A 17984-nucleotide genomic window follows, 5' to 3' on the forward strand; every position below is an offset into this window, starting at 1 on the left:
GTGTTATTCTCTATTATATACGGGGTTTCTTGAACTGAAATAGGTTTCCCATTTCTCAAACTGAAGTAAAGTTCTTGCATTTTAAAGAAAGAGATAAACTTACTTGAAAGGAAATCTCTTCTCTGAAAGACAAGCAAGTTTACGCTGAAATATTCCTGATGTGTTTAGGGATTGGGCGACACGGTGATGTAGTGGTTAGTACTGTTGCCTCACGGCAAGAAGGTCCTGGGTTCGAGCCTAGTAGCCAACGAGGGCCTTTCTGTGTGGCATTTGCATGTTCTCCTCATGCCTGCGTGGGTTTGTTCTAGTTTCCCCCAAAGACATGCAGGTTAGGTTAATTGGTGGCTCTAAATTAACCGTGAATGGTTGTCTGTGTCAGCCCTGCGATGATCTGGCGACTTGTCCAGGGTGTACCCCGCCTCTCACCCATAGTTAGCCGGGATAGGCTCCTGCGACCCTGTAGGACAGGATAAGCAGCTACGGATAATAGATGGATGTTTAGGTTGGTGCTATATTTTAGTTCTCCCTGTAAGTAGCCCACTGGCACCACTTTTTCTCATCTCATTATCTCTAGCCGCTTTATCCTGTTCTACAGGGTCGCAGGCAAGCTGGAGCCTATCCCAGCTGACTACGGGCGAAAGGCGGGGTACACCCTGGACAAGTCGCCAGGTCATCACAGGGCTGACACAAACACAGACAACCATTCACACCTACAGTCAATTTAGAGTCACCAGTTAACCTAACCTGCATGTCTTTGGACTGTGGGGGAAACTGGAGCACCCGGAGGAAACCCACGCGGACACGGGGAGAACATGCAAACTCCACACAGAAAGGCCCTTGCCGGCCACGGGGCTCGAACCCGGACCTTCTTGCTGTGAGGCGACAGCGCTAACCACCATACTGCCGGCACCACTTTTTCCAGTTTAAAAATCAAAACCAGCTCAGAATTTGATTACAAAGTCAGTCTTAGATTGCAATGAAGGTCAGCATGACAAGCTTAGAAAGTAATCTAAATCAAAATATTTCAACATCATTTTGGGAAAAATATACATTTATTTATTTGTTCAACACATTTATATATTTGTCTGTCTGTCCGTATATCTATCCATCTCAATTTCTAGGTTTTTGTAATTTTTGGCTGTGGAGCTTCTCCTGAGAACACTGGGTGTGAGACAAGAATACACAGTGGTTGGGATGTCTAGTACACACATAATCACACACTCATTCACACCTATGGGCAAATTACTATACTATACTATACTATACTAAAGATAACTAAAATTAGGAAATAAGAGACATACAGGGTTAGTCAAAATTATGTTAACACTTAAATGGTAGAAACCAATCGGATCTGTACTGGAAGTTCATCAATGGCGTACTGCTGCGCCATCTGTAAGTAGACTTCTGACGTCACTGTTGGGGTGTCAAAAAAGTAGGGCCCAATTACGCCAGCAGCAATCACGGCGCACCATACATTCAGGAGAAAAATAATCCATTAGTGCTTGGGTGGCCAACCCGCGGCTCGCGAGCCGCATGCGGCTCTTACGTTCATATCGAAGTTTGTGTTTTGTTTTTTTTAATGTGCGTGTGCGCTTTGCTTGAGTTCAGTATGGTATTTTCGTCAAATGCATCTTCGCTTTGCTTGGGTATATTACGGTATTTTCAGGTCATGTCTAATGCGCATGTGCGTGAGATAATCGCTAAGTTTTTGGGCAAGGTGTATCTTGTGTAAAGTAGCCTCTCAAAATGGCAATGAAAAAATGCACAGCAAAACGAAAATATGAAGACGAACATAGGACATTTTTAACAGAGTGGGAGAGTTTATACTTTTTTGTTGAACGTAATGGCAAGCCATTCTGCCTTATATGTCAGTCGTCATTAGCTCATTTCAAAGCTTCCCGCCTCCCTGAATAAGCAAGGAGCCAGATATGCAACACTAATTGAAAACCTGCACGAAAGCTTTGTAACCCGGTTCCGTGATATACAACTGAAAAGGCCACAGGTTACGTTCCTCGTCGACCCATTCAATGCAGAGACGGACTGTTTGAAAGCCCCGCTTGTCACAGATGAGGCTGCGGCTGAGTTGGAGATGATCGATCTTCGTGAGGAAGACCAACTGAAACGTGTTTTGAGGGAAGGCACCATTGAGTTTTGGAAAAGTGTGCCATTGGAAAAATACCCGAATGTGAAACAGGCTGCGCTTAGTCAATGTTTGGGTCAACATACGTCTGCGAGTCTGTGTTCTCTACCATGAAACACGTGAAGTCAAAGCGTCGTTCTGTTCTGACTGAAACCCATGTGAAAGAACTGCTTCGAGTGGCAACGACGGAATACAAGGCAGATTTGAAGAGGATTGTTCAAGGCAAGGAATGTCAGAAGTCCCACTAAGCAACATGCATAGTAAGTGCATACAATATTGATTGCTGTAAATGACTGGCCTGTGGTATTAGTACTGACTGAAGGAGTAAATTTCTCTCATGTTGGCGTGTGACATTTACTATTAATCTGGCTGAGCAGAGGTGCGTGTTTGAGCGTGTGTGTCTGTGAGGGAGAGAGAGCGGGGGGGGGGGCGATGTTCATGTGCGGTCATGTGTATGGTGTGGCTTTTTTTTTGGTAATGCCATGAGTCCCACTAAGTTGCATGCATAGTAAGTGCACACAATGTTCATTGTTAAAAATGACTGGCCTCAGCCTGTGGTCTTAGTACTGTAGGAGTAAATATGTTGGTGTGTGACATTTACTATTAATCTGGCTGAGCAGAGGTAGGTGTGTGTGTGTGTGTGTGTGTGTGTGTGAGAGAGAGAGAGGAAGGGATGGGTGATGTTCGTGTGCCCATGTGTATGATGTGGCTCTTTGCAGTAATACAGTAAAAAATGTGGCTCTTGGTCTCCAACTGGTTGGCCACCCCTGCATTAGTGTGAACATAATTTTGACCAACCCTGTATTAATGAATTGAAATTTGTGTTTTTACAGTGGAGCTTTCTAATCCACAACGGTGTCCTGGAAGTACAGATCAGCGTACTGCAGGATGTGATCGACAGCACTGAGCAGTAAGATATCCGTGTTGTCATCAAGCTCAAGTTGGGAAGAGTAGTTTCTCACAGGTATGATGTAGGACGTTGCCATTCCAAGAAGTGCTCCTGTCTTCACCATCTGCACATTACAGCACAGAGCAGGGACAATGAAACATACATTATGTTAACACACACACACACACACACACTCATACTGTGATTGTGCACATACCAGCTGCTGAATTTGGTGGCTCCTGTACACCTTGCTGACATCTCGCGAAGTCTCTGTGCACACTTCATCCACATGAGTCAGCAGTGCCACCTGGTGCACACCTGCAATCAAGAGTTATTGTTTATGTGCATGCTAATGGGATTTATATTTCCTTTATGGAATGCGATTTCCTTTAAATAAAGGCTAAAACACTTGGGGGCATGCTTTTAGAGATAAATAATCAGTCGCAGTAGCAGCAGGGAAGTGTGTTAAACTGGAGTTACAATTACCACCCTGAAGTTGATTAGTTTCCTAAAACAGCATGTCCCAAAATGTTTTATTCCTCTTATATCAACAATTTGTCTCTACTAACTATTGATTTTTTTAAAGAATAACACAACAATTTTTCTCCACTTATAGTTAAATTCACTGTTGCTGGATGTCTGCAAAACTAGTTTCTGTTCTCACTGAAGTCGTAGCAGATATAAACAGTTGTTCCCTCAGCTCTCTTTTTTTCTTCAAGTTATTAAGACCAAAAAAAAAAACACAGCTTGTTATATTACCTAGAACATGAGGCATATACTCCTCTGTCCTGAAGATGTCAGAAAGCTTTACCTATCTTAACTTGTTTTTCAGCTTTTGTTACAAAGTGATAGCACTGGAGACTCCTTCCGTAAATGTTACATAAACGTCTTACAGAAACTGTCACAATATCAGAAACTAAACACACTTTTAAAGGTTCCATGGCATGAAATTTTCACTTTCTGAGGTTTTTTAACGTTAAAATGAGTTCCTCTGACCTTCTTAAGTCACCCCAGTGGCTAGAAATTTCATAATGTGTAAACCAAACTATGCCCAACATTTGAGAATGGCGCGTCAAAACGGCGCGTTCAGAAGCTCTTCCCTTGCCGACGTCAGCAAGAGAGATGATCCCCACGCCCCCCCTCTGAATTCCCACCCACCGTATGGATTGCCCGCCCAGTTGTAGTGAGGAGACCATAGAGGACACAACAACATGGCATCACCTAAGCGAGCGAAACATGGAAATTGCGCTGTACATGGATGTGACAACACAGAAAGGAGTCTGTTTTTACTGCCGACGGGAGAGCCCCTGAAGACGCAGTGGCTTAATTTTATTTACTTCAATAATACGCCGTCGAGTCTACCTAAGACGGTGTATGTTTGTTGGAAGCATTTTACTGATGAATGTTTCCACAACTTGGGACAGTACAGGGCAGGTTTTGCACATCAACTGTTACTGAAGCCTGGGTCTGTACCAAGCATCCCTGCCGCATCAGCCACAAACACCGAACAAGTAAGTGTATAACTGGTCGTTTTGCCGTGTTTTAAAATCGGTGCCACGTTAGTCTTGCAATGGCTACATTAGCTGTGCAGCTAACCGCTTCCTGCAGTTAGCCAGGTACTCTGCGCTACAAAACCAAAAAGCATGCAGCATGCTCTGTTAAACTGAGTTTAGTCTGGAAATTGACTGTAACTTATGAGCTTATGTTTTGCCCTGTTTTAAAATCGGTGCGTTAGCCTTGCAGTGGCTACATTAGCTGTGCAGCTAACCGCTTCCTGCAGTTAGCCAGGTACTCTGCGCTACAAAACCAAAAAGCATGCAGCATGCTCTGTTATAATAGCCAATCAAAACAGTTTTTTGCAAAGACACCCACATTCTTTTTTTTAAGTCACTCGTTCATTTTATTTGTTTGTTTGTTCAGTAAAAACCCAAACATTTGTTGAATTTATTTTATTTCCTCGCGTCGCACCTTAATGACGTCAGCGCGCGGTATTTTTCCCTTCGCGGTTTGTTCCTTCTCTCTCGCCATAGTAAGACACCCACATCCGCTTGTTCTGACCCACTGGAGGTAGCGTCACAGTGCTGTTAGCCAATCAGAGGTAACACGTTTACATGTCATGAATATTAATGATAAGACCCGCCCCCACCCTCTACCCTTCCCCGCCTCCTGCTTCTCATTAGCAAAACGACGCACTGGGAAAAGCGCTGAAATGGGGCTTTCTCCCAGGAGGCTATATCTACATGCCGAGGGTTCATTTCGAGAAAGGCTGCGGATATATCATCCAGAAACCTCCACGAGCCCGTTTAAAGCATCAACAAACCACCATGCCATGGGACCTTTAATCAATTTATGTTGAGCGTCTGCCGTGCGAGTCCCTGTGAATGAGTTGTTACTGTAGAATGTAGTAATATAACAATGTCTATAATAGAATAGCTATTAGAACAAGCTGCACTACTACAAATTTTCTAATTTTATAGAAAATTAATCCACTTCTTCTTACCACTAAACATTCAGCAGCACTGTGGCAGGAACATCACAAACAGGTTTACCAGTGAATCTTTCTATTCTAAAACTAAATGTCTGGATTATTACCACGTTTGTCTATCTGAGATTTATGTAAAACATTTTGGCGCTTTCAAATGTTTGCTGATGTAGGTGATGGAAGCCTCACCCAGGCTGCTGATGTTGTCTCTGAGCTTCTGGAACATGGTGCTCAGTCCTTTGGGGTAGGTGTTGATTTTTGATGCATCCACCACAAACACCACACAGTGAATCTTGTCTTTGAAGCTCGGTTTCTTTGTGAAGCCCGTAGTGTCAGATCTGACCGGCTCTTCTGCACTGAACTGTGAGCAATAAAAAGACTATGAACACTAACACTAGATTTACCTTTTTGTGTGGGAATGTGGAATTGGTTCAGGAAAATAGGATTCCTGTAATAACACAGGCCAGGCCACTGGAATCGATTAATATACAGTTGAGATTTATACAAAAGCAAGATATTTGGAAATACAGAGATGTGTGTTTGTTTGTTTGTCCACAAAGCTCTTTTGTTAATGGCGTTATTTCACTTATTTTATTTGTTAAACAGAAGTCGTTGCCTCATCAGAAAGCACCATACCCTCACTGTTGCAGCACAGTAATCAAATATACCATGCACGGAGAGGCTCCGGTTGAAATTCTGGATTCTCTGAGGTGACGGGTATTGTACTATTTTGTGAGGGGCGCAGGCCAGAAGAAAACAGTACTATACCAGTCACCGAAGAGAATCCAGAATTACCGGAGCCTCTCAATGCATGGTATATTAGATTTATATCCCTCATCAAAAAAAAAATCCAAACTAAAAAAAAGTGTTAACTACAAAGAATTAGAAGTAAATCTGAAAAAAAATATTAGATGTCTGACAACGATCACGATATGTAGATCTACACACACAGAAATGCTCACGGAGCCACAGCTGTGACTCGACTCGGCCGTGTAGCTTGAAATTGTGACATCAGTTCATGGTATATCCAGGTCGAGGATATACCATGACTGACTCACACTATATGCCTTTTTTTTTGACGTCACGAGGTACATTGCTTAATCAATGGTGGAACTATTATGTCACGTGAGCCATCCTTGGCCAATCCCTGCATGAGAATTTTTTGATGAGGGATATAATATTAAATGACCTGCAGCCTTCACTGAAACTTACAGACACAAAAACCACACCTCCTTAACTGGGACTAAGAAAAATAGAGAACACGTCCTTGAACGAAACATACACACTAAGGCCACACCTCTTACTGGAAATGAAACACACAGAGGTCACAACTCTTTCAGCAGACTGACACACTGATACCCCTTCTCGACCAACAGGGAACCGGTTCCGTTCTTGTTCTGCACCAAATTTTGAACTGTTCAGAGCATTTCGACCAAAAATAAATTGGTTCGGAACCTGAAAAGTTGGTTCTCAGCTGGAACCAAAATTTAGCTGTTTTTTTCCAGCACAAATTGTGATGACATCAGTAGGTGTGTCATTAGTTTGGAGAGGAAGCAGAGCGCAGCAATGGAGAATGCAACAGAAGAGGATGCATCTTCAGAAAAAATGGAAAGACACCAAATATCTGCAATAACAGAACAAAAGCTCACAGGTAATCAATGCGCTCTGCCATCTTGCTACTACTGTCTACTTCTGTTGTGCATTGTGCAATGCCCTAAAGTTACGACGCATCCTTGATTACAACAGTTCCACTCAAAACTGGTGAAAACAGGGGCTGGTTCGCTACCTGACACCAATGGTCAAAGAATCCTGAATGGAACCGGTTCAAGAAACCATTCTCTGTTGGTTGAGAAAGGGTACCAGTGGCCATGCTTCCTTCTCTAGGACTGATACATACAAAGGCCACGCCTCCTTTAAAGAACTACACACAGAGGCCACGCCTCCATCACTGGGAATGCTGTTGTATTTGTAACATCTTTCTACATCATCTGTATATATTCCACAGTGTTAACAGCATAAACTACTGAAGAATCCATGATCGCTGCATACCAGCACATTGATATATCCATCACATCCCAGTCTATACAGGTTTAAAAGTCATACCTGATGTCCCTCCATCACATGTCCCTTAATAACACACAGTGCATCATAAAGACTCAGTCCTGTTGAGTCTCCTTCTCCAATCCCCATAATATCACACAGGACCAGAGACGTGGGGTCTGATCTCGCTCCGCTCCGTCTGATGGGGAATGACTGGAGCTGTGAGAAAGGACACTTTCTTTTAACCATTTTCATGCAATAAATATAGGTTACACCACAGAGCTGTTAAATTCTGGATTCTGATTAGTCAGAAGGTGTTGATTAATTTTCTATAACAGGAAGGGTGGCACGGTGGTGTAGCGGTTAGTGCTGTCGCCTCACAGCAAGAAGGTCCGGGTTCAAGCCCCGTGGCTGGCGAGGGCCTTTCTGTGTGGAGTTTGCATGTTGTCCGTGTGGGTTTCCTCCGGGTGCTCCGGTTTCCCCCACAGTCCAAAGGCATGCAGGTTAGGTTAACTGGTGACTCTAAACTGACCGTGAGTGTGAATGTGAGTGTGAATGGTTGTCTGTGTCTGTGTCAGCCCTGTGATGACCTGGCGACTTGTCCAGGGTGTACCCCGCCTTTCGCCCGTAGTCAGCTGGGATAGGCTCCAGCTTGCCTGCGACCCTGTAGAACAGGATAAAGCGGCTACAGATAATGAAAGATGAGATTAAGTTCAAGAGATAGAAAACAATGCCAGTGAAGGAACAACTGTTTATAGCTGATATAACAGAAGTGAGAACAGCAATTAACTTGTTTTGCAGATCTGCCACGACAGAACAAAACATGTCACTGTATAATAAATAGAAAATTGTAATCATTGACAGGTTGTTGTGGTATAAGAGGAAGAGAACAATTCATAAAAAATTACATCATTCGTGAATAAATAAAAATAGTGCTGATGTATTTGCTGTAGTATAAGAGGAGTACAACACTGAGCTGTGCTGTTGTAGGAAAATAAATCAATTTAGGTGTGGAAACAAATCATGTAATAATTTCTTATTCCTTACACAGTATAGAATAGCAATCAAAAGTTTGGACACACGGACTCGTTTATGGGTTTTTGTGTATTTTGACTATTTTCTACTGTCACATCCATTACCTGTTCTCCATCACCTGCACATTCATTCACTGACTCCCGTGTGTACCTGCGTGTAGGACTCTGCACACACACTCACATTGCAAAGTATTGTTCTGATTCATCTGTGCAGTACCAAGCCGTTTTGTTTATTCCTGCACTCTGGGTTTGACCTGTGCCTATTTTGTGTTTTCGACCTCTTGGATTAGAAGAAACCTTTATTTGTCACATGCACACTTCAAGCACAGTGAAATTCATCCTCTGCATTTAACCCATCTGAAGCAGTGAACACACACACACCCAGACCAGTGGGCAGCCACACTACAGCGCCCGGGGAGCAGTCAGGGGTTAGGTACCTTGCTCAAGGGCACTTCAGCCCAAGGCCACCCCACATTAACCTAACTGCATGTCTTTGGACTGTAGGGGAAACCGGAGCACCCGGAGGAAACCCACGCGGACATGGGGAGAACATGCAAACTCCGCACAGAAAGGCCCTCCCCGGCCGCCGGGCTCGAACCCGGAACCTCCTTGCTGTGAGGCAACCGTACTAACCACTACACCACCGTGCTGCCCCGTGATTACCCTGTTTGTAAATCGCTCTGCTTGTGCCCGTTTACTGTCTTTGTTTCTGCCTGCTGTTTCGGATTTGTCCGCCTGTGTGAAGGTTCATTAAAACCCATCGCAACTGCACTTGCATCCTCTTGTTCTGAGCTTGGTTTTCACAATATCTACACTGTAGAACAATAGTGAAGACATCCAAACTATGAAATAATATATGGAACATATATGGAATTATGTGGTAAACATCTCATCTCATCATCTCTAGCCCCTTTATCCTGTTCTACAGGGTCGGAGGCAAGCTGGAGCCTATCCCAGCTGACTACGGGCGAAAGGCGGGATACACCCTGGACAAGTCGCCAGGTCATCACAGGGCTGACACATAGACACAGACAACCATTCACACTCACATTCACACCTACGGTCAATTTAGAGTCACCAGTTAACCTAACCTGCATGTCTTTGGACTGTGGGGGAAACCGGAGCACCCAGAGGAAACCCACGCGGACACGAGGAGAACATGCAAACTCCACACAGAAAGGCCCTCATCGGCCACGGGGCTCGAACCCAGACCTTCTTGCTGTGAGGCGACAGCGCTAACCACTACACCACCGCGCTGCCCATGTGATAAACAATAAAGTGTTAAAAAAACAAAATATTTCAGATTTAATATTTTAGATTCTTCAAAGTAGCCACCATTTACCTTGATGACGCTTTACATGCTATTGGCATTATCTTAACCAGCTTCATGAGGGAGTCACCTGGAACGCTTTTCAGTGAACAGCTATGCCTCGTCAAAAGTTAATTAGTGCAATTTCTCGCCTTCTTAATGCATTTGAGATCAAACAGTAAATCTCATCTCATTATCTGTAGCCGCTTTATCCTGTTCTACAGGGTCGCAGGCAAGCTGGAGCCTATCCCAGCTGACTACGGGCGAAAGGCGGGGTACACCCTGGACAAGTCGCCAGGTCATCACAGGGCTGACACATAGACACAGACAACCATTCACACTCACATTCACACCTACGCTCAATTTAGAGTCACCAGTTAACCTAACCTGCATGTCTTTGGACTGTGGGGGAAACCGGAGCACCTGGAGGAAACCCACGCGGACACGGGGAGAACATGCAAACTCCACACAGAAAGGCCCTCACCGGCCACGGGGCTCGAACCCGGACCTTCTTGCTGTGAGGCGACAGCGCTAACCACTACACCACCGTGCCGCCCCAAACAGTAAATAGTAAATAATAAAAATACAGTAAATAGCTCTATTCCACAACTGTAGTCATCCATATTATGTCAAGAACCGCTCAACTAAGTAAAGAGAAACGACATCCATCATTACTTTAATTATTAAAAATAAAGAAAAAAAACATGGAATTAGATGGTGTGTCCAAGCTCTTGACTGGTATTGTATATGTTTAAAAACATGTTTTCAAATTATAATAAAATATATATTAAAGAGTGTTCTTGTCTGTACTTTTTTTTCTGGTCACTGTTTCAGATTAGCTCTAATAAACAAACTTCCATGCTACAGACCATTTCTTTCTTGTCTTCTTTACCTTTTTTGTGAAGCTTGTGGAAGTAGATGAGCCCACCATAGCCCGGTTCAGGACGCGTCCAGAAAAGACTGACTGCACAGAACTAATGAAACTGGACTTCCCTGCACCAACAGGACCCAGAAGCAGGACTCTGGCCTCAGACACAGCCGTGCAGGCCGGTCTGTATGACTCAACCTTTTCCATCAGTTCTTCCCTGGATCTTTTTGCACCATACACAACACATTTTAAACACTCTGTGTACACATGTATTTTACATGAGTATGGAGTAAAGCTGCTGGAATACTGACTTCGAGGTCCAGTTCACTGATCTCCATGGAGTCTCTAGTTGAGGTGAAGCTGGCCACACAGCTGCAAAGTGAGTTAGTAATACAGTATGTAAGGGACAAACAATCACAGGACACAGAGTTATAGGAAAATAATCAACAATATGATAAAGTTACTGTTGTGGTGATTATTTTCCTGTAACAGCATCTTCTGAAAATGTTTTCGTTCTCTTATACCACAGTAATATGCCAACAATTTCATCTCATCTCATTATTTCTAGCCACTTTATCCTGTTCTACAGGGTCGCAGGTAAGCTGGAGCCTATCCCAGCTGACTACGGGTGAAAGGCGGGGTACACCCTGGACAAGTCGCCAGGTCATCACAGGGCCGACACATAGACACAGACAACCATTCACACTCACATTCACACCTACGGTCAATTTAGAGTCACCAGTTAACCTAACCTGCATGTCTTTGGGCTGTGGGGGAAACCGGAGCACCCGGCGGAAACCCACGCGGACAACATACAAACTCCACACAGAAAGGCCCTTGCCGGCCACGGGGCTCGAACCCGGACCTTTTTGCTGTGAGGCGACAGCGCTAACCACTACACCACCGTGCCGCCCTGCCAACAATTTTTTTTTTAATTAAAGAATGACAAGTTGTACTTTTTATGTTTATAATTACATTTAAAATATACCAAAAGAGGCAGTGGCGGCTAAGTGGTTAAGGTTCTGGGCTAGAAATAAGAAGATTGTGTTCCAGCACAATTCCAGCACAGTCCATAAAACAAGTTGTTTCTGTTCTCCCTGACATTATAACAAATATAAATAGTCATTCTGTCACCAGCTTCTCTTTTTCTCTCTGTAAGTTAATAAGACTATATTATTTTTAGAGTAACAGCTCATTTACAGGGACAGTTCACATAACATAATCAAAGCCTAATAACAAATGGATTTAAAAAATGTGTTATTTAACAAAAAAACAAAAACAAAAATGTAATCACGGAGATGGTTGTTTATAGCTGCTATAATGTAAGTGAGAACAGGAACTAACTTGTTTCTTGGGCATTCCACAAAATTAAATGTAACTATAAACAGATACAACCCCGATTCCAAAAAAGTTGGGACAAAGTACAAATTGTAAATAAAAATGGAATGCAATGATGTGCAAGTTTCAAAATTCCTTATTTTATTCAGAATAGAACATAGATGACATATAAAATGTTTAAACTGAGAAAATGTATCATTTAAAGAGAAAAATTAGGTGATTTTAAATTTCATGACAACAACACATCTCAAAAAAGTTGGGACAAGGCCATGTTTACCACTGTGAGACATCCCCTTTTCTCTTTACAACAGTCTGTAAACGTCTGGGGACTGAGGAGACAAGTTGCTCAAGTTTAGGGATAGGCATGTTAACCCATTCTTGTCTAATGTAGGATTCTAGTTGCTCAACTGTCTTAGGTCTTTTTTGTCATATCTTCCGTTTTATGATCCGCCAAATGTTTTCTATGGGTGAAAGATCTGGACTGCAGGCTGGCCAGTTCAGTACCCGGACCCTTCTTCTACGCAGCCATGATGCTGTAATTGATGCAGTATGTGGTTTGGCATTGTCATGTTGGAAAATGCAAGGTCTTCCCTGAAAGAGACGTCATCTGGATGGGAGCATATGTTGCTCTAGAACCTGGATATACCTTTCAGCATTGATGGTGTCTTTCCAGATGTGTAAGCTGCCCATGCCACACGCACTAATGCAACCCCATACCATCAGAGATGCAGGTTTCTGAACTGAGCGCTGATAACAACTTGGGTCGTCCTTCTCCTCTTTAGTCCGAATGACACGGCGTCCCTGATTTCCATAAAGAACTTCAAATTTTAATTCGTCTGACCACAGAACAGTTTTCCACTTTGCCACAGTCCGTTTTAAATGAGCCTTGGCCCAGAGAAGACGTCTGCGCTTCTGGATCATGTTTAGATACGGCTTCTTCTTTGAACTATAGAGTTTTAGCTGGCAACGGCGGATGGCATGGTGAATTGTGTTCACAGATAATGTTCTCTGGAAATATTCCTGAGCCCATTTTGTGATTTCCAATACAGAAGCATGTCTGTATGTGATGCAGTGCCGTCTAAGGGCCCGAAGATCATGGGCACCCAGTATGGTTTTACGGCCTTGACCCTTACGCACAGAGATTCTTCCAGATTCTCTGAATCTTTTGATGATATTATGCACTGTAGATGATGATATGTTCAAACTCTTTGCAATTTTACACTGTCGAACTCCTTTCGGATATTGCTCCACTATTTGTCGGCGCAGAATTAGGGGGATTGGTGATCCTCTTCCCATCTTTACTTCTGAGAGCCGCTGCCACTCCAAGATGCTCTTTTTATACCCAGTCATGTTAATGACCTATTGCCAATTGACCTAATGAGTTGCAATTTGGTCCTCCAGCTGTTCCTTTTTTGTACCTTTAACTTTTCCAGCCTCTTATTGCCCCTGTCCCAACTTTTTTGAGATGTGTTGCGGTCATGAAATTTCAAATGAGCCAATATTTGGCATGAAATTTCAAAATGTCTCACTTTCGACATTTGATATGTTGTCTATGTTCTATTGTGAATACAATATCAGTTTTTGAGATTTGTAAATTATTGCATTATGTTTTTATTTACAATTTGTACTTTGTCCCAACTTTTTTGGAATCGGGGTTGTAAAATCTATAGTATCATTGTTTAACGACTAAAAAGTGTAATCAGTGAAAAATTACTAGAGTAGAAGAGGCATTGAATGGTTTGTGCCAAGATTCCTTATGGTAAATAAACCTTTGAAAGAAAACAAGACTGAGGAAGCCAGCAAATTATTGTTCACAATAATATGATTATTCTGATTTAATATTTTCTATTTTATTTCTTACCTCTGGTTACAACCGCATCCTTGTTTTTGCCTTTGGAAATGTTGTTTTTATTTTTATCCAGGAATGAAACATCTGCTGGTTTTCCGAAACTGAAAAGTGTTCCGATCTGCTTATCATCGTTCTTAACTGTTGGACATACTACATTGTCAAAAAGTCACAACATACACACTGTTGGCTGAAAGATTAACATGCTGTCAAATATTTCACAGTGAGTGAGATTATAATTATGTTATTAAATCAAAATATTGAGACACAAAACAAAATGGAGCTACCTACAACTGTTCCAAGTGCTGTTGCTGTCTTTGTCATGCATTACTATTATAATCATACTGCATAATAGCATTCAATAAAATTAATTACTATACATTCGGGCCACGTTTTCCATGGAATAAAAACATATATTCTATTCCCTTCTAGTGGGTTTATTGATGGCATGCAATATTGTTATCATATCACTTATCCTCCATGTATTACGCCACTCTCCCCAATGGAGAATGAGCGTGCAATATAGTTATAATATTGTCAAGACAACACGACATCACACACAAAGATCTAATGACAAAACTTTTCTGTTGCGCATGTGCACAATCATTTCTTTGTCGGCCAGGAGAGAGAGATGGGGTTAATTCAGTGCTCTGTTTAAAAACTAAATAAATAAACTGAAACTAAAGATGCGCTGAACACCCGAAAGGCTACCAAAACTTCATTATATAGTCTTCACACATAATTACAAGAGAAAAACATATCAACGGACATTAAAAAAAACTGGAAAAGAGACACGTCGGAGACGTAAAACTTCCGTGCTAGCGAGTGACTGATGGTTTGTTCACAAAAATGGCCACGAGGTTTGCTTCATTAAAAGCTGAAGCTTTAAAGAGAAAGATGCGCTGAACACTCGAAAGGCTACAAAAACTTCCCTGGATATTCTTCACACATTTAATCTTCCACATTAAATATATGGAAAAACTGGTAAAGACACACGTTGGAGACGTAAAACTTCCGCACTCATGAGTGACTGGCAGTTTGTTCACAAAAATGGCCATGAGGTTTGCTTCATTCAAAGCGTAAGATTTAAATAGAAAGATGCGCTGAATGCCCGATAGGCTACAAAACTTCACTGGATATTCTTCACGCATATTTACAAGAGAAAAACATGCCAATGGGCATCAAAAAACTGGAAAAGAGAGCAACATCAGAAATATAAAGTTCTACTTGCAGGTGAGGAAAAGTAACGGAGACTTTTACAAGAGGACTTCACTCAGCAAAGTCCTTTTGTTTTGAACAACTGCAATATAACAATGAATCCATCCATTATCCGTAGCCGCTTATCCTGTCCTACAGAGTCGCAGGCAAGTTGGAGCCTATCCCAGCTGACTATGGGAGAGAGGCAGGGTACACCCTGGACAAGTCGCCAGGTCATCACAGGGCTGACACATAGACACAGACAACCATTCACACTCACGGTCAATTTAGAGTCACCAGTTAACCTAACCTGCATGTCTTTGGACTGTAAAGGAAACCCACACAGACACGGGGAGAACATGCAAACTCCACACAGAAAGGCCGTCGCCGGCCACTGGGCTCGACCCCAGGACCTTCTTGCTGTGAGGCGACAGTGCTAACCACTACACCATCGTGCCGCTTGTAACAATTAACTACTACAAAAAGGAATTGTGAACTTGAACTGTCAACCTGTATATAGCTTGTATACAAGTTGGGTTGTTGTCCAGGCTTTTTGGACTTGTACCATTTTTATTGTTACAACTTTGTACATGTACACTGGATTAACAGAACGTCGAATTACATTTGATCAGCATTCAATATCGGTAAGTTATCACTCAGTTACAACTGATTTTTTTTTTATAATGATGAGTTTTATGATACGTTGTTCCATATTGGGGGCGTCATGGTGGTGTAGTGGTTAGCACTGTCGCCTCACAGCAAGAAGGTCCTGGGTTTGAGCCCAGTGGCCGGCGATGGCCTTTCTGTGTGAGTTTCCTCCACAGTCCAAAGACATGCAGGTTAGGTTAACTGGTGACTCTAAATTGACCGTAGGTGTGAATGTGAGTGTGAATGGTTGTCTGTGTCTATGTGTCAGCCCTGTGATGACCTGGCGACTTGTCCAGGGTGTACCCCGCCTTTCGCCCGTAGTCAGCTGGGATAGGCTCCAGCTTGCCTGCGACCCTGTAGAAGGATAAAGCGGCTAGAGATAATGTGATGTGTGATGTGTGAGTTTTATGATACGTTGTTCCATATTGGGGGCGTCATGGTGGTGTAGTGGTTAGCACTGTCGCCTCACAGCAAGAAGGTCCTGGGTTTGAGCCCAGTGGCCGGCGATGGCCTTTCTGTGTGAGTTTCCTCCACAGTCCAAAGACATGCAGGTTAGGTTAACTGGTGACTCTAAATTGACCGTAGGTGTGAATGTGAGTGTGAATGGTTGTCTGTGTCTCTGTGTCAGCCCTGTGATGACCTGGCGACTTGTCCAGGGTGTACCCCGCCTTTCGCCCGTAGTCAGCTGGGATAGGCTCCAGCTTGCCTGCGACCCTGTACAGGATAAAGCGGCTAGAGATAATGAGATGAGATGAGAAAACTCTGTACATAATAGGAAGAAATGCTTGATATACAATTGTAGGTGCTTATTATGCCCAGATCTATATAACTGATAAAGCCAAGTGGAAAACAACAATAGGCAAAATTATTAAACATAGTATACAACAAATAAAAACCCTGCCTTCAAAATTAAAAACACCTGGTGGCTTCTCGTTTGCTTCTTTAGTCTGAGTCAGTAAGGATGTACAGCTGGCGAATGGTAAAGAAGCATCCATGATGAACACTGACAGGAACCCTTCCAGAAATCACACAAGAATAAACGTGTAAACCGTGAAAGTAAAGTAAATAAAAACCAAATGAAATTGCTACTCTATTATTGAGCTAGGATCGCGAGGAAAACAAAAGACAGAATTAGAAAATTAGAAAAGTACAAAACTCGACCCCGAGTTAAAGTCCAGCACGGAGAGGTTACAAACGAAACTAAAGTCTCGCAGCTCGAGTGAAGAAACGAAACTGAAAATGTCTGTTTACTATTCAGGTGTGTCCCGCCCCCGACATAACCACGCCCCCGAGGCCTGTGATTGGGCAGTTTCCCTGTTACAGTTTGCCTCTCATGTAAAATACAAATTAGTGAAAGGATAAAATGATGAAACCTCTCCAGCATCTTCTATTATTAATTCAATATTGTAGAAAAAAAGACATCTGGGTATTTAAAGAATCCAAAAATGTCAAAATCCAAAATCTCACTCCTGAGTGGTGCAACACAAACACATCCACCCTATCCTGGGAAGACACCATAACCATCCAGGAGTACAAAAGACCAAACCTGGGCCCTGGACTACGAACGGAGGTTAACCTACCCAGAAGTAACCCAGGGTTCCCCCGCTAAACCGGGGTTGACAAAACCTGGTTATCTTGTTTGGGGTTAAACGGTACTACGACGCCAGTTATGAAGTTGATTTGTTGAACCTGGTTTAACCTAATCAGGGTTAATGCGCGTTCACGTTAAAGGGGAGGTTATCAGCGCAAATCCCCACTGTTCACAATGGCACGGTCGCCGTACTTCACGGAGGAAGAATGCGCTGTCATAATGCAAAGCTACGAGGAGTTCAAAACAACATTAAGAGCAAAATCTAACGCAGCAGCTGCCAATAAGGAGCGGCAAGCATGTTGGCAACGAATTGCCGATCGGGTAAATGCGCAAGTACATTCTCCCTTCTACATCCCTTACGAAAATTAACCATGGTTTTACTATGAATAACCATGGTTTTACCATGGTTTATAGTTATTCATGGTTTTCATGGTTTTTTGGGTAACCATGAAAACCATGGTGCATTTTACCAATGTTCACTTAAATTGTTAGGTTCTAAGTAAATGTTAATGGATCTGGGCTGTTAATCGAGATCCTTCTCTACAGCATTGACTGTTGGACGAAAGCATGGTAATACTACAGTTAGTGCATCCTTTTAAACC

At 42.7% G+C, this 17984-nt stretch overlaps 1 protein-coding gene across 3 annotated transcripts; it reads right to left on the reverse strand.

Moving 5' to 3' along the window:
* Positions 1 to 1033: 1033 nt before the first annotated feature.
* Positions 1034 to 17011, reverse strand: ifi44g (interferon induced protein 44g). Of its 3 annotated transcripts, none has more exons than XM_060941208.1 (8): positions 16711 to 17011; positions 13962 to 14087; positions 11074 to 11134; positions 10787 to 10985; positions 7615 to 7770; positions 5701 to 5872; positions 3247 to 3347; positions 1034 to 3153 (listed from the first exon to the last, which is right to left on the reverse strand). In XM_060941208.1, exons 1-8 carry the CDS (start codon positions 16784 to 16786, stop codon positions 2983 to 2985), a joined length of 1062 nt encoding a protein of 353 aa, XP_060797191.1. In that variant the 5' UTR covers positions 16787 to 17011; the 3' UTR covers positions 1034 to 2982. The 3 variants fall into 3 exon arrangements, with proteins under 3 accessions (XP_060797191.1, XP_060797190.1, XP_060797189.1); XM_060941207.1 differs by having other exon boundaries at positions 13962 to 14099; XM_060941206.1 differs by having other exon boundaries at positions 16693 to 17011.
* Between the last annotated feature and the right edge of the window lie 973 nt (positions 17012 to 17984).

Source organism: Neoarius graeffei, chromosome 15 (genome assembly GCF_027579695.1).
Source record: "Neoarius graeffei isolate fNeoGra1 chromosome 15, fNeoGra1.pri, whole genome shotgun sequence".
NCBI classification, from domain to species: Eukaryota; Metazoa; Chordata; class Actinopteri; order Siluriformes; family Ariidae; genus Neoarius; species Neoarius graeffei.

What these genes read in the sequence shown, in the direction of transcription:
- ifi44g (XM_060941206.1), bottom strand. Translation starts at nt 16,786, where the DNA reads ATGGATGCTTCTTTACCATTCGCCAGCTGTACATCCTTACTGACTCAG. An exon ending in CCACAAGCTTCACAAAAAAG is followed by an intron (nt 7,771 to 10,786) that starts GTAAAGAAGACA and finishes CCTTTCTCACAG; the next exon opens with CTCCAGTCATTCCCCATCAG. An exon ending in ATGTGATGGAGGGACATCAG is followed by an intron (nt 5,873 to 7,614) that starts GTATGACTTTTA and finishes TATTGCTCACAG; the next exon opens with TTCAGTGCAGAAGAGCCGGT.